A 12,065-nucleotide genomic window follows, 5' to 3' on the forward strand; every position below is an offset into this window, starting at 1 on the left:
GACTGCTGTCCTATCCTCTCTGACTCCCACGCCTACAACAACAGTGTTTGATTCAGAGGGAGTATCTCTTTCAGACTCTAACAATGTGCTGCTTGGCTCTTCATCCTCTGTCTTCAGCGACGTGATCCTCTGGAGCTGCCAATTTTTAGCCTGGTATATGCTTATAAATGTATCATCCTGAGACTCTGAACACTGAAGTGTGTTGGGCATTTTTGCACAATATTTTCCTTTCAGAGGATTTCATGGGAAACTGAGGGCATCTTATTTTAAAAAATAAAATCACTCCTTCAGCTTGGGACTCTTCCCTGCTATTGGCTATTGATGATATTTGTGTAGATAACTGGAAAACATGCCTTCATTCTTAAAATATTATTTTGCAAACCCTTTTTATTAAAAAGGTGCTGGGTTTTTTTGTTGGGTGACTCCCTCATGCCTTTGTGGAGCAACTCTGCAGGGCACAGCCTCTTCCCAGTGTGTCACCAGCCATTCCTGAAGGGCACAATTACATCTGTCCCAGTTTGACATCTCTGCTTGTAGCTGCTCCTGAAAGCCAGCAAAGCCTGCAGCAGTGCAATTTGGGGCTTGGCAGGACACATGTCCCAGTGCTCTCCAGGGCTGCTGAACTTGGATCTGGTGCCATTGGAGCCCAGAGCCACTTTCAGCACCCTCCCTGGTGCCTTCAGAGCTGGGCTGTGCCTGAGCCCAGGCAGTGCTGGCACACAGGTGAGGTGTGTAGGTGGCCAGCTGGTCCTGCTGGGGCTGAACACCCCTGGGTGCCCCCTGTGCCTGGTGCAGCTGTTCTGTCACACACAAGGAATTGTTTGTGCCATGGTGCCACTAAAGCACTCGTGAGCCTGCCAGGATGTGTGCAAACAGAGCACAGGGAGATGTGCTGGGCTTGGGGAAGCCTGGGCACCTCCCCTCCTCACAAACCCTGCCCTTGGCAGGGTGATGAAGCCAACCTGCTCAAACAAGTTTTCATTAATGACTGAGGCTTAATCTTCCTTAAGCCTCTAAATTGTTCCCCACAAACGCTGGTCCTTTAAAGTCGTCTATTGCCACCTTCAGCCCCGTTGCTGTCATTGATGTGGCTCTGTGTTCCCTCAGCACCTCCCAGAGCTAATACCTTTCCTTCTAGGGCAGCAGCTCCTGCTCACAGCCCGGGCTTCTGTTCTCACCACTCACTCCTCGTGGCAGAGCTGGAGGAAGTGCCTCCAGGTGGTGCTTACATTCAAATGTTTGCACTAGCATGTTCCCACTAGGCTGCCTCAACAGCAAAATATTGAGTTCAGTGCACTCTCACTACTTGATGTTTTTATCGTTTAAGGCTTGAGACAACTTGTAAATGCTTAAAATAGCGTGAAAATCCCTGTGCTGGCACAGGCTCTCAGCCTTATTGGAAGGCTGTCTGCTGTTCTCCTGGTGTGGAAGCTTCATATGTTCCAGAGAACAATTATGGAAGAGCAAAATTTTAAATAACCAAGGCTATGTGGCAGTGATCATTTAAAAGGAAAATCCATAGCTTAAGGGTGTCAGAATAACGAGCTGATTTAAAAATCAGAATTGATGAGCAACCAGGTGTCCATAAATGAGTACCTTGGCTGCACCATTATAGGATCACCATTGACTTCCACAATTTTTAAAGGTATTAAATGACATTCCTTTTTTGTATAAACTACAAATAGCTGCACTGTTTCCAGGTTCTGCATGTTCCTGGAATGTCATGTGCAATGTAAACTTTCCTGAGTGAAGGAAGGAGGAAGAGGGGAGGAGGGTCACAGGAGCAGCTGAGTGTTTGCTCCTGGCTGTAGGAGCCCATTGTGGGACAAGGAGATGAGCCTTGGCAAGGTCTTCTCATATGGACAGGCTGAGCCCACCCCTCATTTTATCAGCCCTGTTCAGGGCTCCATTTTTCCAGCAGTCACTGCTCCAGGCAAAGTGTTCCTTAGGACAAAGCTACAGCAGGGAGCTCCTCCCTGCACAGGTACCAAACTGGGAGGGTTGTGACTGCCCCCTGGATTCTCACTCCCTGGCCCCTGCAGGTCTCTTCCTCTTGCCAACAAGCAGCCTGTGTTTGTTTGGGGAATGTGACCTGTGTGTGACCACTGCCCGTGTCTGCCCTGCCAGGATTCTGGAAGGTCCCACAGCTCCCACAGCCTCTGCTGCTCCCTGCACCCCTCTGCTCTGGCACACGGGAGGGGCAATGGGCTGCATGGTGGTTTTGGGAAGCAATTAATCCAAAACAGGACACTTGGAGCAGTCAGGTGGGTGCAGCCCTGTCCCACCACCAGAGCCAGTCCCTGTGAGACAGTGGGAGGCTGGTCCCTCACAAGGGACAGAGGACTTGCCCTGGGAAACAACTGCCAATGTACCTGTCTGCAGTCACACAGTGCTGCTTGTCCTATAAATCATCTTAAAATCTTGGTTGAAAACTTCTTTGGGGCAGGGAAGGAGTGACCTCCATGCTGCTATTTGTAACAGAGGAATGTAGCTGGGGCTAAGAGAGACCTGGGCTGCTTTTACCACTGTAAAAACTGGTGTTTTGGACAGCAGACAGCAGGTTTGCTCTGTGCTCTGAGAGTGGGCATTAGATGGGGATATCTGACTGAGTTACAGCCCCCCTCTGCCAGGGAAAGCTCTCCCTTGCCATGGCCTCTCCTGGGAAATGATGGCTTTAGCTGCTACATTAGAGGAGAAGGAAATCTCTCATGTTGGTTTCTAGGAGTTGAAATGGCCAAATTCTGCATGTAAACAAAAGTCAGAGATGCCTTTTCCTCCAGACTTTCAGCATGTTCTGATGGCCAGCCCTGCCATGGCAGAACCACAGGACACCCCTGGGCTGGCTCAAACAGCGAGCCATGAGTGCAGCCAGAGGCCTTTGGCTCACTGATAAGCTGCTTATCTTCAGACCATCCAGTTTTTATTTTGCTCTGAATAAATACTCCTCTGTGCTGACTAATAAAGTTGTCTTTTTGGGCAAAAGAACGACATGATTTCAACCTTAGCTGTTAAGGTTGTTCTTTATCTTTTTTTAACAGTATGTGCATGATCATACACTCCTTTAAATCTTCCTGAGAGAGAGTGGCAGGATCCAAACACATGGTTACCAGCTGCAGCCAGCAGTTAAAACATCACACCCACGGTCTCTTCAGGTGCAGATGAAATCCAGATGCCCAAACATTTGAGTTCTCCACAAGGGAAATGCTAAATTGTGCATAAAAACAGTTGTATCGTGGCCTTTAATGCTATGGACATATTCAGATTATTTTTGCAGGAACCCTAATGACTAGTTGCTAACGTGTTGGTTTTTGGTTTGGTTTTTTGTTTTGGTTTGTTTTTTATTTCCTTGAAGTATGTTGTTTTACCATTCTGGATAATTAAAAATGCCAACATTACAGAAACAGATCTGCTGAGGGAGGATGTTTGCTTCATCTCAAAATGGCCTGATGTTTCGGGAAATGTTTTGGGCCTCACAGGAGTCCCAGGGCGGAGATGTGAGTGTGAGAAGCTTCGAGGAATGTGGAGCTCTTTGCTGCTTTTTCCTAGCACAGCTTTATTTTTAGCACGCCTCATGTTTAAGGGCCATGTCTGGGAAACAACAGGAGGTACTTTAACTCCTTTCTATGGACAGCCTGACTGTTCATTCTTGATTTTTTGGCTTTATGAAGCAGATTTTCTTCTTTACAGCTGCGATAGCTCTGTGAAATTGTAGGTGATGGCCACAGACTCACTGGGCTCACCAAGTTAAAAGTGAAATGATGCAGGACAGATTTGTGCTCTGAGAGGCACCCGACCTGAAGCTCATCCTGGCTTGCTGTCCCCACAAGGAAGGTGCCAGCTGTCCCCAGCAGATGTGTGTGGGACAGGCAGCAGCAGATGCCCAGTGCCCAGCCCTGCCCCAGCACAGGGGAAGGAGAGACAGGCTGGAGAAAAGCTCCCCTGCGAGGAGGCAGCTCAGCCATGGCCACTATGCCCCTGATGGCTCCTTCCTGCCCTCTGCAAACTCACACCCCTTCTCTCAGCAGCACAAAGGTAACTGCACTTCCCTGGGATCAGGCTGGCAGCAGAGCTCTGCAGGAGGCACAAAATGCATTCCACTGCTTTTAGAACCAAAATGCTCTGGGTTTTGTTAGCATAACTACAGTGGGAGGTGACACTACAAGGATTAAGCATTTAGTGTCCCAAAATGAGCAGAAATGAGCATAATGTTACTTTACTGTCTCAGTTTCCAGCTTCTCATGATGCTTTTCCCTTCCCCTGAGCAGAGCCATGTGCAAAGGCTGTGTGATGTCCCCAGCTGCCAGGGCCCTGCCCAGGAGCTCTGCTTTGCCCTTACAGGGTTCAGCTTGTCCCCATGTCCCCCCATGTGGCTCACTGGGCACTGGGGTGGAAAACAGCCTCTTCCACATGTGTGTCTGCCATTGGTGTTCAGGTGGCCATTTATGGGATTTTTTTCAAACCTAAATGCCTTTGTCATGTCAAGTCTCATCCTTGTGAAAGTGTAATTCCCTGTGATGCACCCTGGATGTGTCACCCTGTGCAGGACAAGCTTCCTGCCCTGAGCATTTCCCAAGGGACGAGTCAAGGAGGAGTAGGGAATGGCTGATACATGGCCTGGATACTCCTGCAGTGATAGCTGGGGATTGCATTTGTCCAAACCCAAAGAACTTTTTGTAATGGAAGCATATCCTTAATGCTTTCTCCTCATCCTGATACTACCTTCAGGTGTTGCAGAAAAAACCACAGTCCTGCATGTCAGTTTGTTGTATCAAAAGCATTATGTGTGGCTGAGAGCTACCAGGTGTGCTCTGCAGGTCTCTGAGGAGGGGTCCTGGTCCCCCAGGACTCTGAGGAGGGGATGCTCAGTGCTGCAGCTCACAGCTCAGAGCAGCCACTGTGCCTGTCAGCCTTGGGTTTCTTTCCTCTGGGGGACATTAATTAAGTTGTCTTAATCAGGATGCAGGCTTGCAGCATCAGTCCACAACATAAGGAATCAGCTTGAGGGACTCCCAGGGTGAGCCTGGATGCAGGATGTGCTTGGTGAGGAGCAGCTCTGGGGGCTGGGGATGTACCAGCTGAGGTAGTGGTGGCTGTGTCAGTGAAGTGTGTGTGGCAGGGACATGTGTGTGGCAGGGACACGTGTGTGGCAGGGACACGTGTGTGGCAGGGACACGTGTGTGGCAGTGATGTGTGTGCTGCAGCAGCTTGGGAAGTGTCCTGTGTGCTGAACTCACCTCAGTAAACACCACTGGAACCCACTCCTGTGAGATACTGGCCCAATCCTGCTGCCAGCACTGGACATGGTGGATGTGTGACATGTAACACCAGCTGCCACCTGCAACCACCTGCAATTCAAGTCACCTCCCCATTGATTCCTTTCCTTTTCCAGGACTGATTTTGCCAAGGAGCTTCACCAGTGCTGAGCTAGGAGTCAGGTATTTGTTTTTTGTACATACACACTTCCACTGTAAAGATGTTTCATTCTCACATCCCAAATGGGGAGGAAACTTAAATTCAATGTTTGCATGTGCTTGGAAGAACATACTTGTGTGGGAACTATTTCCAGGCATACAACTGACCAGGTAAGTGGAAGAGGATTTTTTATATCCCCATTGCTGCTTAGAGAATGGACAGCACAGGAAAGAAGTGCCTTTGGAGTGGAGTTTGTCTGGAGAATGTTTAATCCAAATCCTTTTCAAGGAGAATAGAATGGATCAAACAATCATTCAGGTAAATCCCCTAACACAGGAGAAACATCCTATTCTGCTTCTAGGCTGGCCTGCTCCATTCAAAATGAATCAAAAAATCCCAAAGCCAGGCAAAGCCACCCCACAATGAAGTGCTGTGTGCAGACAGTTGACGCAGGGGTTGGGAATGCAGAGGTGCAGAGCTCTTTATTTATCCTCCCTGTGGAAGGAACAGCTGTGTTTACAGGAGGTGGGAGCCAAGCCTTCCTGGGCTGTGCTCTGTGCTGGGACCCTGCTGGGGGCTGCTGTCCCTGGCTCTTCTTCCTGCTCCTGCCAGAGCCATGGTCAGGAGTGACCTGCAGCTTCTCCTGGGCAGAGGCTGTTCCAGTCCAGCTTAAGAGGCAGGAGCTGAGGGAATGGATTTGCTTTGGTCCTGACCTGTGGCTCCTGTGCCAGGGTCGGGGTGTGCTGAGGATGAGGATGGCAGCACGGGGGAGGCCCCACCTCAGGAGATGCCTCAGCGACCACCCCGGGGGCTCCACCAGCTGGGCCTGGGATGGCTTCTGGAGAACAGCCAGGGAAAAACGCCTTGCAGGTCAGTCCAGGGGCAGCTGTAATCCCACTCTGGGGTGATTCAGGCATCAGGGCTACGGCCTTGATCAAAGAAGGAAAATACTTTTTTGGTGCCCCTTTAATGCTGCTGCATTTTCTGTCACAGCACAGAGCTGCCTTTGTCCAGGCTGCTTTGCCACTGGTGGGGCCATGCGGGTGTTTTGAGCTGATGATTTGTATGTAGAGCTGGAAATACTCAGACTTACATAGAATTAAATTTTGTACTTTTTGTTTAGCTGGAGTTTTGTAGACACTTTAAAACATGGCAGTGTCAGTCAGCCATGCAGTGCCCACCAACCACAGTGCCAAAAGTGACCCGAGTCACTTTTAAACCTTCCTTTTTGGTGCTTACAGAAACTTGTGAACTTGAACCTGAGTGGTTTTTCAGAAAGCCTTGTCAGAAATAATCCTTCTCTGTGTCCAGCCACCTTTCCCCAAGCCTTGCACCCTGAGCTCTCCAGCTGTGTATGAGCATGTGCAGAGGTGGGCAGAGCAGACCCTGGGGCTGTGTGGGGATGGTGATGGGCTGGGGGGTGGCAGGTGTTGGGCTGTGCAGGGACCCCATGGTGAGCACTGGGCACTGAGCTGTTCTTCCTCTCAGGTGCATGGTGCCCAGCAGGGGTCTGGCAGTATCCCTGCCAGGGCAAGAGTAATAACTGCTCCAGTTACTGAAAATGGCTTTCTAGATTAGTTTTGTTTCAAGCAGCTTGGTGGGCTGTGCACAGGTCTTTCCTCCTGGGGCTTGTGTTCATCTCACAGAGATAGGAGGTTTTGTAGTAGCATTTTGATTCTGGCCAGATGAGTGTCCCTCTCTGCATCCCTGAGAGAGAGTTCAAAATGAGTAAAGGTATTTCTCTTTTCCCCAAGCCCACATGCACTTCACTTGTTATAAGCAGACCTTTCAGAGGTGCCAAGGGGCTGGATTGTTATTGTAAACATCCCTGTTCCTCTGTCAAAGCGAGAGCCAAGTTACCCTTTGGGCTGAGGTTGTCTTTCAGTTCACAACTAGGATGGAGCAAAGAGGTTGTCAGATTAACTGGGGACTTTCAGCAGGGGAACAGGACGTTGGGAATTGCTTTTGTGTACAAGATCTATGATTTTTGTGCCTCCAAGGTGCTCAAACCACTTTGAAGATCCCAGATTTAATTTGAGTGTGCTGGTCGTGCCTCTGGGCTTTTGTGCTGGGCTGAGGAGCAGCACCAAACCCAGTCAGTGCTGGCATCTGTGCAGGCCATCCCAGCAGAGCAGCACTACAATCTACTGGGAGCACTGGGGGTTCATCACACATTGGTACAGGATTTGTTGGTCAGCAGGAATGTCAGGCATGGCCATTACTAAGGAGCTGGGTGACACAAGTTCTGCCAGGTGGATGGTCTCTTCCTTCTGCAAAACAACAGCCAGAACTCAATGTGCAGCTCTTTACTCCAGATGGTGTGAAGAAGGCTCAGCACCATCAGGGAGCCTTTTGAGCTGGGCTGTGAGAAAGCAGCATGGACATATTTTTATAAGTTGAAAGGACAGAGCTGTGGGTGGTGTTTGTCAGCCTGCACTAGGTGCAAGAGCTGAAATACAGCTGCTTCTTGGTTTACCACAGGTACTGTGAGGTGACAGGACACCCAAAGGCTGATGTGACTTGTATGCACCAACTCCAGGTGATTTCCTGGAGGAGCTGGCTCTGGACTGGTGTCCTCAGCTCAAACATCACAGTTTGGGAAAGAAATTGGTACAGTGGATAATGCTTCCATGGAGACTGCATAATAGATCCAGCTGGTGGGTCCCTGTGATTCCTCTGGCCCTGTGGTGTCCAGCAATGGCAGAGGGAGCAGCAGGAGCCTGTAGTGCTTCTGCACTGGGTTATCACTTGGGCGGATGCTGAAACTCTCAGCACTTGAAGGAGCCCCAAAAGAAGGGCTTTAAAATTTACTAAATTTTTTATTAAAGGAAATGTATTGAATGCTTTTTAAAGGCAAAATGTTGATGTTTTCCTGATGCTCCTTCTGGTTCTCTTTTCACCTCTGAAGCCATCCCTTGCCCTGGCCAGATGGCTGCCAGCTGCCCTGCATGGCTTGTGCTCCCTGGCTGCAAGCTGCACACAAATGGACTGCTCTATCTTTGTAAACAGGCTAAAAATACCGTGGTGCTGCTCCTCGGAGGGCCCGGGAGTTCAGAGAGGCTGGGAAGGAAGCCGGGGTCAGGCGGGCCCTGGGGAGCGGCGTCACACGGGGGAGGCTCAGAGCCACGGATGGAGAGCGAGCCTGGCTGCAGGGAGGGACAGCACATCAGCCCCAGCACTGCTGTCCTGCTATCCTGCTCTCCTGTTCTCCTGTTGTCCTGCTGTCCTGCTCTCCTGTTCTCCTGTTGTCCTGCTGTCCTGTTCTCCTGCTCTCCTGCTCTCCTGTTCTCCTGCTCTCCTGTTCTCCTGCTCTCCTGCTCTCCTGTTCTCCTGCTCTCCTGCTCTCCTGTTCTCCTGCTCTCCTGCTCTCCTGTTCTCCTGCTCTCCTGCTCTCCTGTTCTCCTGCTCTCCTGTTCTCCTGCTCTCCTGCTCTGCTGCTCTCCTGCTATCGTGTTCTGCTCTCCTGCTCTCCTGTTCTCCTGCCCGCCTGAGCCAGCAGGGCCAGCTCTGCCCACATTAGTGCTTGTGGTGTATAAGTGTGTGAGATGGGACTTGGAATGCTCCAGGGCTTTGTGCTCCTCTTTTGAAAGGGAATTTTGGTGTTTTCTACTCAATTTCTGTGCTAGGTGTTTTAATGCAGGGACCAGTGTCCTGCCGAGTGCTGGCTTCTCCATGCACTGCCACTCCACTCAGCTGGGGTGACACATCCACCAAACCCCTTTGCTGAGGGTGCCCTCTGTGAGGCTTGTGTCTCCATATCCTCTAGGAAAGGAAATCAGAAAAGCCAATTCCTTCAGACATCCTATTTCAGAAGGCCTCAGAAGCTAATTTCTGTTCTCACCACACCCATGTACCTCCTTAAGGGATGTGACTGTCCTAACCACACCCTGGGCAGAGTGACCAGGACCTGAGTGTGAATGTCCCCCTCCAATGATACAGAAGCTGGTTCCGACCAGAAACCTCATCAGTGGTAGCAAATTTCAGTTTGAGTCGTATGTGTCATAGGCATTGAGACCTGGGATATTCTTATATTTTGCTTTATTAGTGCTTAGCCTTGTTAGCTGGTGTGAGTCTGTGTGGCGCAGAGTGGATCAGCAAAGAGCACCAGTGCCCTGTCAGGTATCCTGTGTGTGCTGAGTGCTGAAATCACAGACCAGGGCTCAGCACTGCTCTGGTAGCAATGACAGCTGTGTCTCTGCTGTTGTACCCTCTCTGTTTCTCCATCTCTCCACTGTAATGTAAATGTAAATGTCCCCTGTGTGAGCTGTGGCAGTGGCAGCCAGGCCTGGGCCCTGGGAGCTGCCTGGTGCTGGGCAGTTCACATAGAGAGAATTCACCCAGAGCTGAATAAATGCATGTGGATGGGCAATAAACACCTCAAAGCCCAAACACAGCACTAGCATCCTTTGCCTGGCCACAGCCCAAGGGAACTCCAGGCCACAGGGCACTGGGGTGAGCTGGCAGGAAGGTGGGCACTGCCTTCCGTGCCCCTTGGTGTGGCAGGGCCACTTCACCCAGGGACTGTCCCCTGTTAGGGACGTTCAAACCATGGTCAGCTGCCCCTCCCCCAGACCGAATGAATTCCCTAGAGACTTTGTTTTCAAGAAAATAACCTTTGCTGTGCAAAAGAGTTTCAATCTGAAAGACTTCTGGTGAAAAGCACTGGATTGAAGCTGTTTTTCCCGTTGCCTGTGGCAGAGCTGGAGCAGTGTCAGGGTGGTGTCCCCACGGCAGCGCTCAGCAGTGTGCCCTGCCCTGGGCTCTCTCTGCTGGGCCCTGCTCCAGATGCTCCAGGATTCCTCACTGATGTAACCGCAGGGCTTCGAGCACCTCCGTGCGCTCCACTCCTCTCCATCCTGCAACAAACTGTGTATCCTGTGCTTATCCTGCCAGCATTCCCTGCTGGGACCCACGCCATCCACACCCCTGGCCCTGCCCAACGCGGTCCCTGGGGCGGGCCGGGCTGCAGATGCTGATGAGCGATGGCAGCCGGAGAGGCTGCGGAATTCCGAGGGGCAGAGAGAGGAAGCGGCTGTCAGAGCCCCGGGATGCGCAGGGCGGCTGCAAGGAGCTGTGACCGAGCTGCTCTTTCCCAGGGAGGATTCTCCACCCCGTCCTGGGTGGGATCTCAGCCGTCCCGCTTAAAGCCGAGCAGATGGGCTTGGGAGTTCAGTCGCCCCAGGCAGGACTTGCTCACTCCCAGGGACACAGGAGTAACTTCTGCACAGCACAGGGACCCGCTGCAGTCGCCTCTCCCCATGGAAGGTAGGAGGGGGTTTGTTTTCTTTCCTTGGTTACTGTGTTTCTTTAAGGTTTTTAAACCAGCAATCAAACTATAATGCAATTAGGCAGAAAACAAGGCACGAACTCGGGAGGGAACGGCAGAGGTGTAGGTCTGGCTGTTCCCTCCTGGGATGTGCTGCTTCTATTTGGGCTCATTTAACAGCAAACAGAAAGATTTTCCGTGATACATCTTGTTTAGAATTTAGAAGAAAAAATTTAGTTACTAGGAGTTTTGAGATCTAACACTTCAGCATCTGCAAATCCCACAGTGGGCATTCAGTGGTCCCTGAAGGGAGACAATGTGACAGAAGGTCCTGCCTGGCAAAGGTTCGTCCTCTCGAGAGGAGCAGCCACCAACCCTGCTGCCACCCGACTGGCTCCAGCCCTGCTGCTAACCTCAGTGCTCCCACGGGAGCCTCATCCCTACGGAGTGAGCACAGCCGGGGCAGGGAATGGCTTTTCCATGGGGACCCAGTGGGGTGGCAGAGCTGGAAAACAGCAGCAGGGACAGCTGTGGGGACAGCATGTCAGGCCTCCAGCATCAGAGGACATCACCCTGAGCACTGATGCATTTTTCCTGAAAAGCAATAGCAAGACTGATTTTTATTTATTTATTTATTTATTTATTTTCCCTGGGAGGAAAGAAGGTGAGAGGGGACCTTTGGGGGGGTGCCTGAGCCTGCAGCAGTGTGTGGCTGTCACCCAGCACCAGCTGGGGCTGGAGAGGGACAGTGCTGCTGCTCCAGGCCTCCATGCTCAGCTGTGCTCCCATGTCCTTCCCATGTCCCCTAGGGTGGTTTCTGTCTCAGTTGCCTCAACCCCTCCATTCCTCTCGTCTCATTCCTGCTTTGCCCAGGTCCCTTTGCCAGGGCTGGAGCTCCCCAATAGCAGGAACTGGTGCCCCATGCTGGGACAGTCCTGGCATTTCTCTGCCCATCAACTGGGCCAGCCCCAGCTTCTGCCTTTGCCTAAGGCTTGCTTTGAAATGCCAGAAAAATCCTACAGCAACTCTGACAGCCCTGTAGGAGGGTGTTAAGAGTCTGCGTGTTAGAAGGCGGCCTTTATTATATTGCTTCATGTAAAACACTTTGTATTCTCTGGGCAGGAGAGGCAAGGGTTGCAGTGGATGTTTTCATAAAGGGAATTAGTGCCATGTCCCGTCCCAGCGACGCTCCCCTGTCAGACAGCCCCTGGGGCTGCCCAGCCTCACCAGCAGCTCTGCTCTCACATGGATCTTGGAGGCCTGTTTGCCAGGACCACAATTGGGAATAGCACTGCATTTCTTGTCCTTTGCCTCTCTATAAAATAAATCAAGCTGAGTTTTCAACCCTCTGTTTGCTGATGCTTTCTGGCCAAGTTTCGAATCAATT

General features: G+C 51.1%; 1 protein-coding gene across 4 annotated transcripts in view; it reads left to right on the forward strand.

The window, feature by feature from the left end:
- Nucleotides 1-6,158: 6,158 nt before the first annotated feature.
- Nucleotides 6,159-12,065, forward strand: part of LOC310915172 (rho GTPase-activating protein 7-like) — a 50,616-nt gene continuing 44,709 nt past the window's right edge. For 3 of the 4 annotated variants that reach the window (XR_014591152.1, XM_083871851.1, XM_083871852.1), the window contains exon 1: nucleotides 10,433-10,677. Coding sequence is in view for 3 of the 4 variants with exons in the window: in XM_083871851.1 (XP_083727977.1) it covers nucleotides 10,461-10,677 (217 nt within the window). In the remaining variant the exon portion in view is untranslated. Of the gene's footprint in view, nucleotides 6,283-10,432; nucleotides 10,678-12,065 lie in introns of those variants that run through there. The other variant, XM_083871854.1, reaches the window with a different exon arrangement.

The sequence above is a fragment of the Zosterops lateralis genome (genome assembly GCF_965231275.1).
Source record: "Zosterops lateralis genome assembly, chromosome: 14".
Lineage (NCBI taxonomy): Eukaryota > Metazoa > Chordata > Aves > Passeriformes > Zosteropidae > Zosterops > Zosterops lateralis.